This window comes from Vanellus vanellus (assembly GCF_965231255.1).
Source record: "Vanellus vanellus genome assembly, chromosome: 18".
In the NCBI taxonomy this organism is placed as follows: Eukaryota; Metazoa; Chordata; class Aves; order Charadriiformes; family Charadriidae; genus Vanellus; species Vanellus vanellus.
The window spans coordinates 7,780,790-7,795,762 of NC_138923.1; the positions used below are offsets into that span (position 1 = coordinate 7,780,790).

A 14,973-nucleotide genomic window follows, 5' to 3' on the forward strand; every position below is an offset into this window, starting at 1 on the left:
GGAATTTTGAACCCCATCCAGGACTGAAATAGCGCGGGAGCGTGCTCGGCCGCCCAGGCCACCGCAGGGGTTATTTATAGCCCTCGGCCGCCCGGCACGTGGCCGCTGCATCGGCTGGGCTGCAGCCGGGCACACGCTTGTCAACGTGTGTTTTGGGGAGCGGAAACCCCCCAAGACGGGGCACATGGGTGCCCAGAGGAAGGTGACAGGAGCAGAGACCCCTCCACAAGTGTAGGGCTTGTACTGGGGGGAGACCACCTTGCTGGGAAGAAATTTATAGGGGAAAAATGAAAGGGAGACGGGCCGGAGGCAGAGGAAAAACCCAAGGGGCACATGAGAAAACACGAGGCCACACCAGTGCCAGAAGTGGATTCGATTGTCACTTTAATCCACAGACTGCTGCATGCACTGTAAACAGGATCATCAGGCGGGTTTGTTACGGGTGTTTATTTGTCTTTAATATAAAAGTTACAGGTCTGAAATGTTCGCAGGAAGATGCCACCATCAGGACTGGATTAGTGGTAAATATATAACACAACCGAACCACTGGGGGTGGGGGAGAGGCCTGGGAGCGGGGCAGGGGGCTGGTGACCGGGGACATCGCTTCTCCCCCCTCCCTGCCCCGTGCAGAGAGGGGACCGAGACCCCTCCCTCCCCCAAAAAGGGAGGTGATGGCCTCAAGGACGCTCATGGTCAGTCTTGCAAAGGGCTGCTGCTCCCCAGGGGTGCTGCTCCTGGAGGTGGGTGGATCTCTGGTCGGCAAACCTGAAGCTGCTTTGGGTAAGGAGAAGCTTTTTTAGGGTCCCTCCAGCCCTGCAAGCGTGGCCCGAGGCTGGGACACAGGCCAGGAGCCGTGGTTGGGACACTCCCTGGGCTGGGGATGATGGCAGAGCAATGGGGAGAAGGGGATGGGAATGCTGGGGGGGGTCTCGGCGCCACCGCGCTGGACGAGGTGCTGCAGCTGTGCAGCCCTCCCATCCCCATGCCGCGGGCTGAGCCTGCGGCCCCTGGGGGGGCTGGCGGAGAGCAGGGAGCGAGACCCCCCCCCCTCTTTAGCGCTAAGAGGGCTCGTGGTTTCAAGCGCAGGGAAGACCCTGGAAACAGCTCCCGCTGGGCAGCGAGGGAGGAGGGGAGCAGGGCTGAAGACAGGGTGCGCCCTCCTGTCCCTCCGTGGCATCGAGCCCCACGAACGCTGCACCCCCACGGCCCCCGCCGGGGAACGAGGAGAGATGGGCTGCGGTGGCAGCGCCACCACCGTGCACGACACTCCTACAACCAGGCTGTGCCACGGCACACCGTCCCAGGGAGGTGCTCGGAGCTGGCCGGGCAAGCCTGTGCCAGACACCGGCTCTATTTGCCTTTTCACAGTCTCCTCATGTTGTGGTTTGTGTGTTTGGTGCTTTTTTTTTTTTTTTTTTTTAAATCTTATTTACAAAGGGAAACACAAGCATTACTTCCTGCGTGGAAGGCTGGGAAGCCTCTGGGGATTGCAAAGCCTTGGCCAGACACAATGCACGGCTCCAATGCCCTTAGTGCCACAAAAATAAACCGTTTTGGAAGTGTTCTGACTCGGATGCCGTGTTTCAGCAGAGGAAGATCCCCACTCCGCCTGCCCTGGGGCTGCACAGCACGAAGCGGTGTTGGACCCTATGCTCTCCTGCCCCAGCAGACGCCCTGGCGGGCAGGGCGGCCGCTCCACGCTCCAGCATTTGGCTGCTGCACGAGTCCTGTGCCTAAATCTTCAGGAAAATAATCAAACTGTGTATAATCCCAGGAACGGGGCAACTGTCGCTGCCGCCTGCCAGCCGTCGGGCAGAGCTGCTGTCTGCAGGGAGCCGGCTAAGACTCGGCAATGTGTTTGTAGAAGGAAGTGCTTGCCACTCTGATTCACCCAGAATAAACAGAGGCTTTAGCAAACACAGAGCTGCTATTGAGAAATAAGTTAAGGATGCTCTGCGAAACACCCCGTCTCTATTCGTTGCGAGCCGCTGCCCTAAAACCGCAGGACTTTGTTAGACAGAACTCTGTGAAACCCTGTGAGCACGCGACACGGTGCTGGGAAAGGCCCCACCAGACTGCTGAAACCCACGATCCGCACTGCAAACCATCGGATGAGGACAGAGAGGAGAGCTGTGAAATGGCCCGGCTGGGGCTGCACTGGGGAGGACACTGTGGGAGGGACAGGGAGAGGGGACAGAGGGGCTGAATAAGGCACACGGAACAGATTGGGGTTAACGCTGCATGTGTGGGAAATGAGACCCCCCCCTCGCTCTTCCACGGCTGCCCCTGCCCTGCTGGCTCCGGCACGGCGGGACTGGGGACAGGGACCTGCTGGGGCTCCTGCCAAAGCACGGATCACAAAGCACAGCACCAAGGGTCAGCCAGACGGGGATCCCCCGAAAAAAAACATTTGGCAACAGTGAGAGGAGAGAGGAGCAGGGCGGAGGGGACGGTGGCTCGGACGGGCACAGGGCTCCTTCCCAGTTCCCATTTCCACCCCCAGAAACGGACCCGCTGGCTCCTTCGCCCGGCTCCTGCGCCCGCCCCGCAGCCAGCACCCACGTGGCCATCCCGGGCCTCCTTTCTTCCAGCACTTGGAACAACACTGTCACCGGTTGTGAATTTTATACATACTGTTTTGCACTTTTCTTTTTTTCCTATAAACCCATTGGTATTTAGACATGCATCAAAAAAATCTCCAATGGATTCTAAACACTAATATTTACAGTCTCGTATACTACAGCATTTACTGTGCAAAAGCTAGTACCATCTCTAAAAGATACGGGTTCACAGGACAAGTGAACCGCAGTACCTCCATGTTTCCAGGGTTCGGAGGGATTACTGTTGCTTAAATAACGAGATCTGAGAGGAGGAGGGGGATACGATGACCGGAGATGGCGGGTCCCTGCCCACGTTTTCAGTGCCTTTTCTGTATCTACGACCGGCGCCTTCCTCCCACGAAGAAGGCGTGAGAGATCTGGGGTAAACCGAAGACCCCTGTAAACACAAGCAGCTCTCTGAAAGCAGAGCTCCTCTGGCAGGCAGCGGGAGACTCTTCCATCCTCATCTCCTAGGGATGAACACGTTTCGCGGTGGCATTGCAGGGGAGGCTCAAACCCACGGCTTCCACGGCTGCTGCCTGCTGAACACCACTCTGGAGACAAGTTTGTGGGTGCTGAGCTCTTGCTGACCACCCTTTGTGGATGAAAACAAAACCCCGGGTACTCCCGGGTGCGATCAGCCAGCAAACCAGTAACACGCTTGCATGGGACCCTCCTTCCACATAGCTCTCTCCCCGGGTTTAAAGCTGATTCATGGCACAGAGGGACGGGAGGAGAAGGAGGGCGAGTGCAGCGAGCACCGGCTGATCTCTGCCCTTCGCGGCCGACGCACGCCGTCACTTCTCGCCTGCTGCGACAGCCCGACATTCGCACACCCAGGGATCGCTGCCAGCTGGGAGGGAGGGTGCGTCATCCAGTAACAGGTACAAACATTGAACTCCAGTCTCATAGCTGCCCTCGGTGCGTCTGCGGAGCAATTCTCCTCGCTCGCACAACCCTTCCTCCTAGGTTTTCTCTTCTCGGTCTGTTTTCCGCCTCGTAATGTTCCGAGGTTTGATTTTGAGGGAGAGTTCCCACAAGGCTTCCTCAGCCAGGTGGTCGCTGAAATCGTTGAAGAACGACACTATGTCGTCGTTTCTTTTGATGTCATAATGTCTGGAAAAACACAGAGCAGGGCGGCAGTTAAACAAGGGGTTACCTGGGGACCTCTCCCAACTTTGAGCCACTCCCACCCTGCTCTAAGGGACATCCAGTGCTGTGGGGTCTGCATTACCTGAGCCCAATGCTCGTGACTGTGGCGTGACACCAGAAAGGGGAAAAACCATCATGCCCACCGCCAAATTGGGGAAAAAAAAAGACCCTATTGCACTGAAATAAGCAGTTAGGTCTGCTCCCTCTGCTGCTCTGCATTGAAGAAACCCCTCCATGACCTAGAGAACGTAAGAACCAGCGACCTGGAGGAAAAACTGTTGTCTGAAAGAGAGTAGTGGGAAAACTTCACTGCACTGGATCTCAAAACTAATACAGGAAAAATGCTTTCACAAATCTTAGTATGTGACCAGAGCCCTCTTGTTCCCAGGTCTCCTTACATCTCCATCATGATGCTTTGACCTTCGACTCCCTTCCTCTTCCACGGGGGCTCCCCTGCCCCAGCCACGATCCCACACACCAATTCCCACTGTGCCGCCTCGAAGGCAGCTCTGACCCCCCTCCTGCTGCACTTACACTTGTTGGAAGCACCTCATGCTGTCCAAGATGTTAAACTGCTGCCAGCGCTTGGAAAAGTTCACTTTGCTGTCAATGTAATCAGGGTTTCCCAGATGAACAAAGGTCAGGTCCTGCAGAATCAGGCCCCTGAAAGAGAGAACCGGGTAGCGGGCCAGGGAGTAGGCAAACAAGTACAGAGGTTAGTCGCACAGGGGCAGGACGGCCAGCCAAAGGCAATCCAACGCCCTCCTGCTGCTGCCGCCATCAGCATTGCAAGGTTAAACCAGAGGGGAATGCCTCCCCCGGTGGCAGATCCAAAGGTGTTCAGGTGCAAGGTGCCCACCAAGCACAGCCGAGGACCTCTGGGGCAAGACACTCACGGTCATGCTAAGGGCGCTGACGTTGCTCTTTCACCCTCCATGGAAAGGAGGACCAGGCTGGAAGAAGGTCATAATGTGAAGTGCCTGCCAGGGGTTAAACCTTCCTTCCAGTTTTATGCAAGAGGGTTTCCCTCCTGTTGAGGTTTTGCTAGCAAGGGGGTCTGCGCTCCCTTCCTCCCTCTGCCTTCCCGGCTCAGCCATGTCTCTGCACCTTCCTGCCGTGGTCCCCTGCCAGATGAGATGCCACGTACCTACACAACCTCCTCCTACAGAACTCTTTCCATGGAAGAAAGCAAGACTGGGAGAAGTTTTACTGGTGTAAACCCAGAGCAAGTCTGGTATCTAGATCAGAATGTCCTTATGGAGAAGGGCAATGGCTTCAACCATTCATCTAGAAACAGGATGAAGCAGCACGTGTGACAAGGCAGGGTCCTCATTTATTAGCCCTTGCTGTCAGCAGAACCAGAGCTGTCGCAGAGGAGCAAGCAGCAGCTCGAAGCTGTGTAATCCATTGGAAAATTTGTCTTTCTGCACACAGACCCTGAAGAAACTCTAGTTAAAAAGCATCAACTGAAGATGCAGGCACTGATCTTTCCTTTGCCACAGTCAATTCACAAAAGCTTTCTTTACAAAAAGACAGCTGCCTCCCTGCTTTCCTCTGCTACAGGACAAATTGCTCCAGAGAGGGCACGTGGGTTGATGTGGCACATTCCCGTCTTATTCCAGATGCACGGCAAAGGGCAAGTGCTCAGCTGAGCAGAAGCTGCTGAGAAATCCTTGAAGGAACCTTTTGAATGTGCAGAAGTAACAGCGGAGGAAAGAAACTACCAACTCACAGGTAAGGTATGCAGGGGGGCTCCACATCAGCCAGAGCTGCTCGGTAGGCGCGGAAGGACGAGGAGCTGTCAATCAGCGTGCAGTACTCAGCCAGGCCCTGGCAGAACACAAAGCCCACGGTGGCACCACTGCCGCAAACCCCTTTTCTTTGACATGTGTCCCCAGAGAGCTATGCGGGCCAGGCAGTTAATGCCATCCTGCAAACACCTCCAACCGATTTACTCAGCCTGACCCCGAGTGGCTCCACACAGAGCCTCGCTGCCTTCAGCCTCACCAAGCCTTCAATTGGCAGGGAGGAGGAGGAGGAGGAGGAGGAGGAGGCAGCTTTTCTCACCCGTGACTGCGCTGGCACTCCTGCAGCTGTCAGAATGCCCGGCCACGCTGCGGGCTTCCAGCGCTGTGGCGTTATACCCACTGGGGAGCAGTTATCTGCCATCCCTCCACCCTGGGGCGTTGCTGAGCTGTTAAAACCACCCAGCTGTTTCATCCCGTAACCACAGTTATCTTTTCCCCCCCGAAGATGACAGCTCTCACCGCTCCTCCCTCACCTCTGAGGTTTGTTTCTGCCACTCCAGCCTTCGGATGGGTGCAGAATCCAGTGCAGAAAGAATGGCCAGATAGGAATTAAAATTATTCAGCTTTCGTAAGTGCTGTGAAGAGGGAGAATATACCAGTTACTCCAGAGATCTGAAAAGCTTTCTAGCATCAAACAGCTCTACCAAACAGAAGGTCCCACTCCCTTGCTCCTTTAAGGAGCAGTGTGTGTGATTCACAGCAAGAGCCAAGCTGATACCTTCATAATCTTTATGAATTTAAGGAGCAGCCTCTCTCGGTCTTGGGCTTTCTCTTGTAGCATAATTATTGAACGGACCCTGGAAGAACGGACAGAAAAAACCAAGAAAGTTAAACCCACTTAAGCAGATCTCAGTTTCCTTGTTTCATTTACAAAACTGCTAACTAATAAGGATGAATCAAGAACACCGAAAAGTTCATGATGCTTCCAACTTAAATGGAGCACTCTAATTCACAACAAAGAATGATTCCAAGGATGAGCATAATAACCCCTCACAGAGTGCATTTATTTGCAAGGGGAATGTTTATTTGAAGGGCTCAGTGGTACTGACAATAATTCCTCCAGTGTTACAGTGCTCTTCAAAACTCCCCTGATTTTCTTTCTTGTGTGCTCTGGGGTCTTTAATAAGTGCCCGGGATCTACTTCCCTGGCCAAAAATATACATTATCCTGCTTGTAACAAGGGAACCAGCGCACAGTTCAGTGCCATGGGTGCTCCTTACCAGTAGGACATGTTATTAAAGTGCTCTGTGAACTGTGTCAGGTTGGGGCTCTTCTCTTCATTTTGCTCCTTTGCCCAAAGCAAAACTTCTGGGATCTGTGGAGGAAGAAGAGGAGAGGGGGGTGGGAAAATACCACACATTAAAATGGGATTTCTCCCTCAAGATTCCCAGTTGCAGTCTGTGGTCACAGCCGTTTGCTGACACAAGTTCCGCTGTCTCCTACAACCCAACAGATGTGCTTGGAGAGCTGGCAGGAACACCAGAGATTGCAGAGGGTACAAGTTCAAATCCCCCCCACTGCCCTTGCCCCATCCTCATCTCCGTACCTCAATTTTATAGAAGAGTTCAGCATCTAGAAGGGTCAGCTGCTCGGCTATTTCATGACTGTGGAAATCATGCAGGGTCCCTGGCCTGTAGGAAACAAGGATGAAGTATAAAGGCTAAGAAAATGTGACCTGTTGTCTTTCTTTTCTTATATTTTGGACTGAGAAAACTCTTCTGTCCACAAGAAAGGGATGCCTTGTCTCTCAAAGGACCAAGATATGGTTACGTGCATCTTTCCTCACCTGGCTGCCACCCCACGGGCTGCAAGAGGTTTGATGGAATTGGCGTAGCTTAGCAGTTTCTTCTGATCCACTTTATCAAGGATATTCTTGCGTAACACTCTGGCGAGGCTCAGCTCCCCATTGCAGACCAGTCGGAAGACCAGGTCCATCAGCAGCTTGAGAATCTCCTCCGTCAGCTCCACCAAGCTGAGAGAAAGATGGAAAACCCAGGGAAGGCATCAGAGCTACGACTCTGAGCTAGACAGTTTGTATCTGTACCCCGTCTTGTTGCTCTTTCCCACAAGCAGAACCAAGTGATTGAAATTCCTCCCCTTCCCAGCTCTTCCTTTCTTACAGGTGCCCCTTTTACTAGTTATTTTAAAATCACTGACAGAGACAGGACACACTGAGAACCTGCTGAACAAGAAGGTTCAGCACTATAGGTGTCTCCTTGGTCAGGGTAGGGGATTTCAGCTGTCATCATAGATGAGGATTAAACAACACATCTTCATAACTGTCAGACTTCTATATTGTTACTGACCCCACATCTCCCATCCCAGAACGAAGAAGGCAACTCACCACAGCTCATCCACCACTCTCACCAGCACGAAGAAGGTGTTCTTACTGACTCGCTTCTTAAACGTGTCTGGGAAGTGGCAAAACTTCTCATATGTGGTTGCAAATTAAAGAATCAACTTCATGTGGTCAGAGCAGCAGCAGTGCAACCAGCAGCTGCCTTGATTAACGTTAGACTAGTGTACTATTCTGGCCTGACTAAAACTGGTGTACAATTTCCAGGAGATAAGGGACACCGATATGGCTCTAATTAACACGCTATTAAGCTGCCACCAGCTGCAGGTAGCAGGGGTGTGAGGAGGCACTTACACCTTGCAGAACTGATGCTAGAAGAGCAGGTGTACCCTGAAACCGTTCTCTCTAAGGTGGAATTTAATGAGCAGCACTCCTCTACTGTGATCTCCCCCACTGGTCTGTGACATCTGGTCTCAACAGACCTCAGATGTCACCTCTACTTTCCTCACCGCCCAATTTTGCTGCAAGGAGAATGGTGGCAGGGGAGACAGCACAGGTTGAAAAAGCTTCTGCCAGGTGGGCAAAGGGGAGGAGAAAAAGGTTATCAGTAAGTCAAGCATTGACAAGGGCCTGCAGGAATGCCCCAGCCGGCATTTTCACTGACAACCGCTTTGCAGAGAGATTTGCTGTGTCCTTGGCTGCGCTGATCCCAGCAGGAGCAAAGGGAGCAATGGCTCTGCTGCAGATGGCAGTGATGAGCTGCGACGCAGGACAGGGTGACGTCAGGCTCCCTTTGACGTGCGTGTACAGGACGAAAGCCCACGAGGCTTTTGCACTGCCTGAACGGAGACACTGACCTGCTCAGCTGACGGCGAAGGGAGACACGGGAACAGAGCCAAGGGGAAGGAACTGCAGGCAGGGTGCTCAACAAGAAGCCCTCTCCATGCTCTGCCAGAAACACTAACGCTCACCCTGCCACGCAGGGGCCCTTCGCCTCGTTAGCAGTTACAAGCTCAGTTCAGAACTGGGAGGCTAAGAGGGTATTATCTTCTGTGCCGCATTGCTTGTAATAGGAGAGAGAATAGGTCTTGATGGTTTAGTCATCTCTAGTATTAAACTACATCTGCCCAAGCAGGCAATCCCGACGGCCCCTGCGGAAGGCAGAGTGATCCCCGTTCTACCAACAAGGTGTCCCAAACAAATGACCCATTCCCCCAGTGATGTACAGAAAAACCTGAACTGCTCTTCTCCCCTGCTAGGGCTTGCAGGAGACGACTCTCAGGTCCAGTATTCCACCCTGCCCAGACCTGCCCAGCAGCATTTCCCATTTGCAGGGTGCAGAGGTGAAGGAAGCCCTGCCCGGGACACCTCCAGGGCAAGCACATTACTGACCACATTGTCAGCAGGCTTTTGACCAAACAGCTTTGCCACCAACTCCCTCCGCAATGACATCTTGGCTCTGATTCCTGGTGGTGGTGAACTGCCACTCATGCAAAAGGATATCTGTACTGCAGCTTCTTGATGAGCTCTTCAGGGGTAATAAACGTCCTGTATGTAGTCAGAAAGGCTTCACAGTACAGCACCAGATCTAGAGAGAAAGACAAGAAAGCCTCAGTCAACCCCGCTTTCAGAAAAAGGAAGCTTCTTGTAAGGTTGAGTCCAGTATTAGTGGAAGAGGACATGGACACGTTTTGACATGAATGGGCTTTGCAGAAACGCTGTGTGTGCTGTGGTTTCTTACCAGCAGATGGACCCTATGGCACAAGAGCAAACCGCCCTGTCCCCACTGGCCTGGCTCCCATTTGCAGGACTCAGGCTTGCTGCTTCTTCACTTATGCGACCACCAAAGGGGTCAGTGAAAAACCCCGTTTGTGGGACAGGAATTTTCAATACTGGGTCAAGGAAAAACGTGTTTTAGATCTCGGGGATACTTTAAGATCTGATGGTGAGAGGTGGGTGTCTGTTCTCTGTCTTTACTGCTTAGGCAGCACAGAGCCCTGCAGAAAGACATGGTCACTCTTCCCTCCTGACCAGGAACGCACGTGTTTGGACTTGATGACAGGGTGCTGCAGATCCTCTGCCCTTGCTGTGTTCCAGGAAATCTGCCCCGGGACAGTGTAAATATAAGATTATTTTCAGCCAAAAGAAGACTAAATTGCACTGCAAAAACTGATGCTACCACGACCATGACCCCACCACAACACAGACTGATGTGGTGCACGCAGACAGCTTTTGTTTATTAATCTGCGGTAGCACGTGCTGAAGGCCCCAGAATTGCAAAGGCTTTGGCCATCGTCATGGGCACAAAGGAGGGAATTTGGAAAAGCAGAAACTGCAAATGGGAAAGAAGACTTCAGGTCAAGACTGCAGTACACTCGCAGTGTCAGGCAAGGCTTGGTCACTGTGGACAGCAGTGGTCCAAAAGGAAATTTGTTAGCTCCTGTATAAAACCACGCAGTACTGCAGGCAGCACGTGCAGTGGGACGGCACACTGATGGCACACTGCCCCTGCTCGGTGTGTGGCAACCGCTGGCAGAGCCCTGTTAGCACAGACGGCGAGAAAAACCTTCTGCCCTGCCTGCCCAGGCTGGGCTGTACACGTAAAGCTTGTTTCAGCCGGGACAGGGACCACCCCACACCCATGTGCTGTACCATCCATCCGTTGCACGCGGAGGGTGGGAAAGAGCAGGGCACGGTGTGCTGGTTGTGCTGCTACCTGCAGTGTTCCTCTTGGCGGGAGCCGGACGGAGACGCCGCTTCCTCCTGCTCTTAAATCAGAGAGCACTGCTGCCTTTTGATTCAAGACAATCAGCCATAAGCTCTAAAGCCGGAGGCTGGGTGGTCGTGTCAGGGGTGAGCGCAAGGCCTCCTCCAGCTGTAATCCTGCACTCGCAGCACGCGCGTGTGGCTGGGAGCACTTAACTGACCATGGATTTTATTCCTAAAGACCACAAGTCTCTCTTTATCCCTTATTCCATTTAGCTCTTTTAGCAAACTCAGATGGACAAGAAGCATCATGCAACAGGGCGTGGAGTTACATTTATTCTGGGTTCCCATCTGCCCAAAAGGCAACGTGAAGTAATACAGCTGGTCTGCTCTGGCACTCAAAGCTGCCAAGAAATTCATCTTTAAAGGAAAGCCTCTTAACTATACCCCTCTGTGCTGTTTGGACGATTGATTTACAAGCCCCGAATTCTTCTCATTGTAAGCTTAATTCATTAACCCTCTCAGTCACCCAAACACTGGGTTAGCATAGCACAAATTCCTCTGTGCTCCATTCAGCTCAGCGGCTTGGCAGAGCCGGTGGGGCTGAGCTCTGTGACTATTCTGAGACACGTACCGCACAGAGCTCCCTCCACCCACCCGCTCTCCCCGTCCCCACTGCTGTGCACTTAAAATCCTGCTCTAGTTTTTCCTAGTCTTGAGAGGTTCTCCATGGCCTTCACCTCACTGGTCACAGCGTCCTCAGAGCTCCCCATTCATGACCCGGAGGTCTAGCGCACATCCCTTTACCAAGTAGCTGTTCTTTCAACAGAAAGAGTAGGGAAGTTCTTCCAATGTGGTGCTTGTTCCGGAGAACACAAGGAATAAATCAGAGCTTCTCTATTCCAGTTTCAGCATTTTTATAAGGGGTATTTCCACCATCTCATTTAGACTACTTTTTTTTTTTTAAATAGACATATCAAACCATGGTGCAATCAATTGCCTCCTCCTCTCTAGTGTGTTCCTAACTTTGGTCCGTTCTGCCTGGATTTGATGCCTGATGTAAACAAGGAAACACAGCTGTCAGAGGAAGGATTTTCTTGCTAACTGAATGGTGCTGGTAAGTAATTGGAAACACCTTATGCTACAGTAAAAGCCCTGCCATTTAAAAATGCACACGAAAGATATTTCCCCCTTGACTACCAAACCTCTAAAATAGGAGCACTGAGTGGTTCAGTGGGTTAGTGCATTTTGCCTTGCATCCCAGGAGATAAGGAGATCAATTCTGGTTAAGGCCATCAGCACAAATGTGTTTGGCAGGTTCAAAATCACTCCCTGGAAACACTGCAAAGGCTGTCTTTGCCACAGGTCTTGGAAAGGAGCTGCTTCATGTGGGTGGTGACTGGGATTGGAGAGATAAAGTGGTGTTTTAACAAATGCAGAGGTAAGGGTTGCTAACGTCCCTTTTCCTCCCCCACACCTCCTTTCTTGTACTGTGGATTCCTTCTCTGAACTGGTCTGGGTGGCTACCAGCATGCAAGTGGTAGACAGTGGGACTAGGAAGTGACACGATAAGTTGGAAATAAGGGGTGTCAGCAGACCAGCAGCCGGACAGCTTCCCCGATGCCCATGGGTACTGCATTAGACCCAAGCCAACATCCCTCCTCTCCTACTTCGATGCAACAGTTGCACCAGCAACTCCTACATCACCACTGCCCTGACGTTCAAAGGGCAAGGAGCACCTCTGAGAACAGGATCCATGCCACAACAGGCTGGTCACACCTGCCCTTGCGGAAGGCAGTGGCCTACCTCGGCAGGTACGGAGACACCAACACAGCACTGTCACCAACTCCACCGGTGCGCCTCGCCTTCCAGATCTGGGCAAGGGCTTTGAGGAGTTAATACCATCCCTGCTGCTAACTGGAACGAACAGGCGCTTATCCAGCTTACCTCCATTTCACCAAAGATAAACGCAATCCCCCCGCCCCTGCAACTCGGAGGATCACAGATGCAGTCCTCTCCTCCCCGGCCCAGCTGCCTGCAGCCACATCACGACTGCGCACACTGCAGAGACGCAGAAGACAAGCAGCAAAAGGCCACCCCGGGCTGAGCTCCTCAGCTCTGTTTTGGTGCGCCCACTGTACCTTTCCTGTCGGTCTCTGTTGCATGCACTAACAAAATGTCTCCGGATCCACCACGAACATCTGGCCCATCATCTCCCTGCAACGAGAGGAGAAACATGTTAGGCATGGCCCAAGCTCCCTTCGGCCTGGTTTACCACCTCTGGGGTTCAAGCTCAGCAACAACTGGCAGAGTACGCAATGTTCCTGGCACTGCTCACAGCACAAGCTGGGACATGGTCTTCAGTGCTGGGCTAATCCTGGAATTTGAATAAGCGTTTGGTGTCCCAGATGAGGATCTGGGCTGATCCTTACTCGAGGTCTCTGACTCCTTAAGGCCAGGCGATGAAGCTCGGCGAAAGCTGAACCTTCTGTCCGCAGAAGAATGAACAGAAACATCCCAGACTCCCAAATGTTCCCAGAAGACCATGAACAGAGCAGTAACACTGTGTGAACTGTCTCAAAGTGCGGGATCACGTACCACAGCGGCTGTGGGGTGAGAGGTCATGCATTCAACTTGCATGTTCCTGGAACGTCAAAACCTAGCAAATTAATTCCCTAATCTGGAACTATTTGGCTGGAGGTCACCTGAAACGACCCAATAACCGGGAGCAGAAAACTGCCCTGCTAACTGCTTGGCTCCTGCCTTACTACTCTCTAAAAACATCTTTCTTCTAGCTACTGCAATTCACAACTAAAAATATGCAAAACTGATCTATCAGCCAGCGGTTCCCATGCTGCAGGAAACGGCTCGCAGTGGCAGATCTGTACCATCTCAAACATGTAGACCGTAAAGAAAAGAAAGAAAAAAGAAGTTAAGGGTCGACACAGATCTGTTAGTCCCAAATGTTCAGAAATCACTGTTTTTTAATTGTTTTTTTAAAGGAAATATTCCTGCAGAGGAGATTGGAGTTGTGACTGGCTTCCCTTAGCAATGTCTTTGTAATTTCAATATGCAAAACACTGAAAAAAACATGGATTGCAGCCATGGAGCAGCTATGCCGAAGATGTGAATTTTTCAGGTGACCCTCTGGCAAAGCTCATTAAATACTACTTAAGGAATGACTAATAGCTTCTCACTCTCTCCTGCACATCTCGTCTGACCAAAGAACACTCCTAAAGTGCCAGTAAGTGACACATTCTCTCTTTTTTTCAGACTAGCCTCCTGACAGTCTGAAAGCTTCAAAAGCCCACATGTTCTCTCAAGCTGCATGTCAAAGCCAGCTTGGTTCAAGAGCACAGCGAGCAAAGCTGTCTGGGAGTGCACCCAAGGCTAGAAATAACACCATTTCTCAAATACAGAAACAGTTACTTTGGTTGCTCTTCCACATCAGTAATACAACGTCCTGCTCGAGAAATCTGCTAAACCTGCCTTCAGACCGAAAGGCCAACACCATAAACCTGCACCTGGATTTACTGTGCTCGCGCTCTCGGGGGCTTCGATCCAGACTGCTGCAGGCTGAAGAGGTGGGAAGGAGCAGAGTGGAAAAAGGGCACAGGATGCGCTGGTTTTCAGAGACATCTCACATTTTGTTAAACCCTCATTCATTGCCAATGCTCCCTGCCGGTCTCAGCATCTCATACTTCCACAACAGCCTGCACACATAAAGCTGCATACCACCTCTGCTGCAACCTAGTTTTTCCTGTCAAATAAAAGCCAATGCCTTGCTTGTGCACGCAGAAAATCAGATTTCAATACAGCGTAAACCAAAGAGTATGAAAGCAAACCCTGAATGCACCTACCTCTTGCTTCAGCGTTAACCTGGCCATAATTTCACTGTGGTCGATAAGGGATAATTCATCTACTTCTTCCTCCAACTGCGATGATTCCAAAGTATCTGGTGACTGCTGCTGCCTGTAAAAAAAAAAAAACAACAAACAAAACCCCCACCCCAAATACTCATCAGTGTCATTGCCCATCCAAGGGAAGAGATGCTGGGTCGACCTGAGCTCTCAATGCACAAACCTTCATTAAACGACAGTAAGTACACAGAGAGTCTGGAGGTAAATCTTTTGCAAACAAGCCCAAATGTCTAGCTCTAATTCTGTTGCTTTGTGCATCTTTTGAGAAAGATGAACCTTTAGGACCTGAACACTTGTCTGCCTGCACTTCTAGCAGACGGGATTTTCCTATGCCCTGCGTAAGTACACACTTCCACGTCTCCTTAATCCACCAAATTTTTAGTGCACACAAATCTAAGCCCTTCCTCATATGTATAGAGACTGAGCATACTCTACACTTGTATATCTTAGTCAGCTCATGATCCATTGTGCTGCTACAAGGGGAGATGACA

The 14,973-nt window shown here is 51.7% G+C and overlaps 1 protein-coding gene across 1 annotated transcript in view; it reads right to left on the reverse strand.

Moving 5' to 3' along the window:
- Nucleotides 1-376: 376 nt before the first annotated feature.
- Nucleotides 377-14,973, reverse strand: part of RAPGEF1 (Rap guanine nucleotide exchange factor 1) — an 89,866-nt gene continuing 75,269 nt past the window's right edge. Inside the window, exons 15-26 of the mRNA XM_082492723.1 lie at nt 14,423-14,534; nt 12,704-12,779; nt 9,356-9,444; nt 7,905-7,993; nt 7,347-7,532; nt 7,107-7,191; nt 6,781-6,875; nt 6,279-6,357; nt 6,034-6,135; nt 5,485-5,582; nt 4,287-4,415; nt 377-3,716 (exon numbers count right to left, since the gene is read on the reverse strand). Coding sequence (XP_082348849.1) covers nt 3,566-3,716; nt 4,287-4,415; nt 5,485-5,582; nt 6,034-6,135; nt 6,279-6,357; nt 6,781-6,875; nt 7,107-7,191; nt 7,347-7,532; nt 7,905-7,993; nt 9,356-9,444; nt 12,704-12,779; nt 14,423-14,534 — 1,291 coding nt within the window. The 3' untranslated portion in view covers nt 377-3,565. The remainder of the gene's footprint in view (nt 3,717-4,286; nt 4,416-5,484; nt 5,583-6,033; nt 6,136-6,278; nt 6,358-6,780; nt 6,876-7,106; nt 7,192-7,346; nt 7,533-7,904; nt 7,994-9,355; nt 9,445-12,703; nt 12,780-14,422; nt 14,535-14,973) is intronic.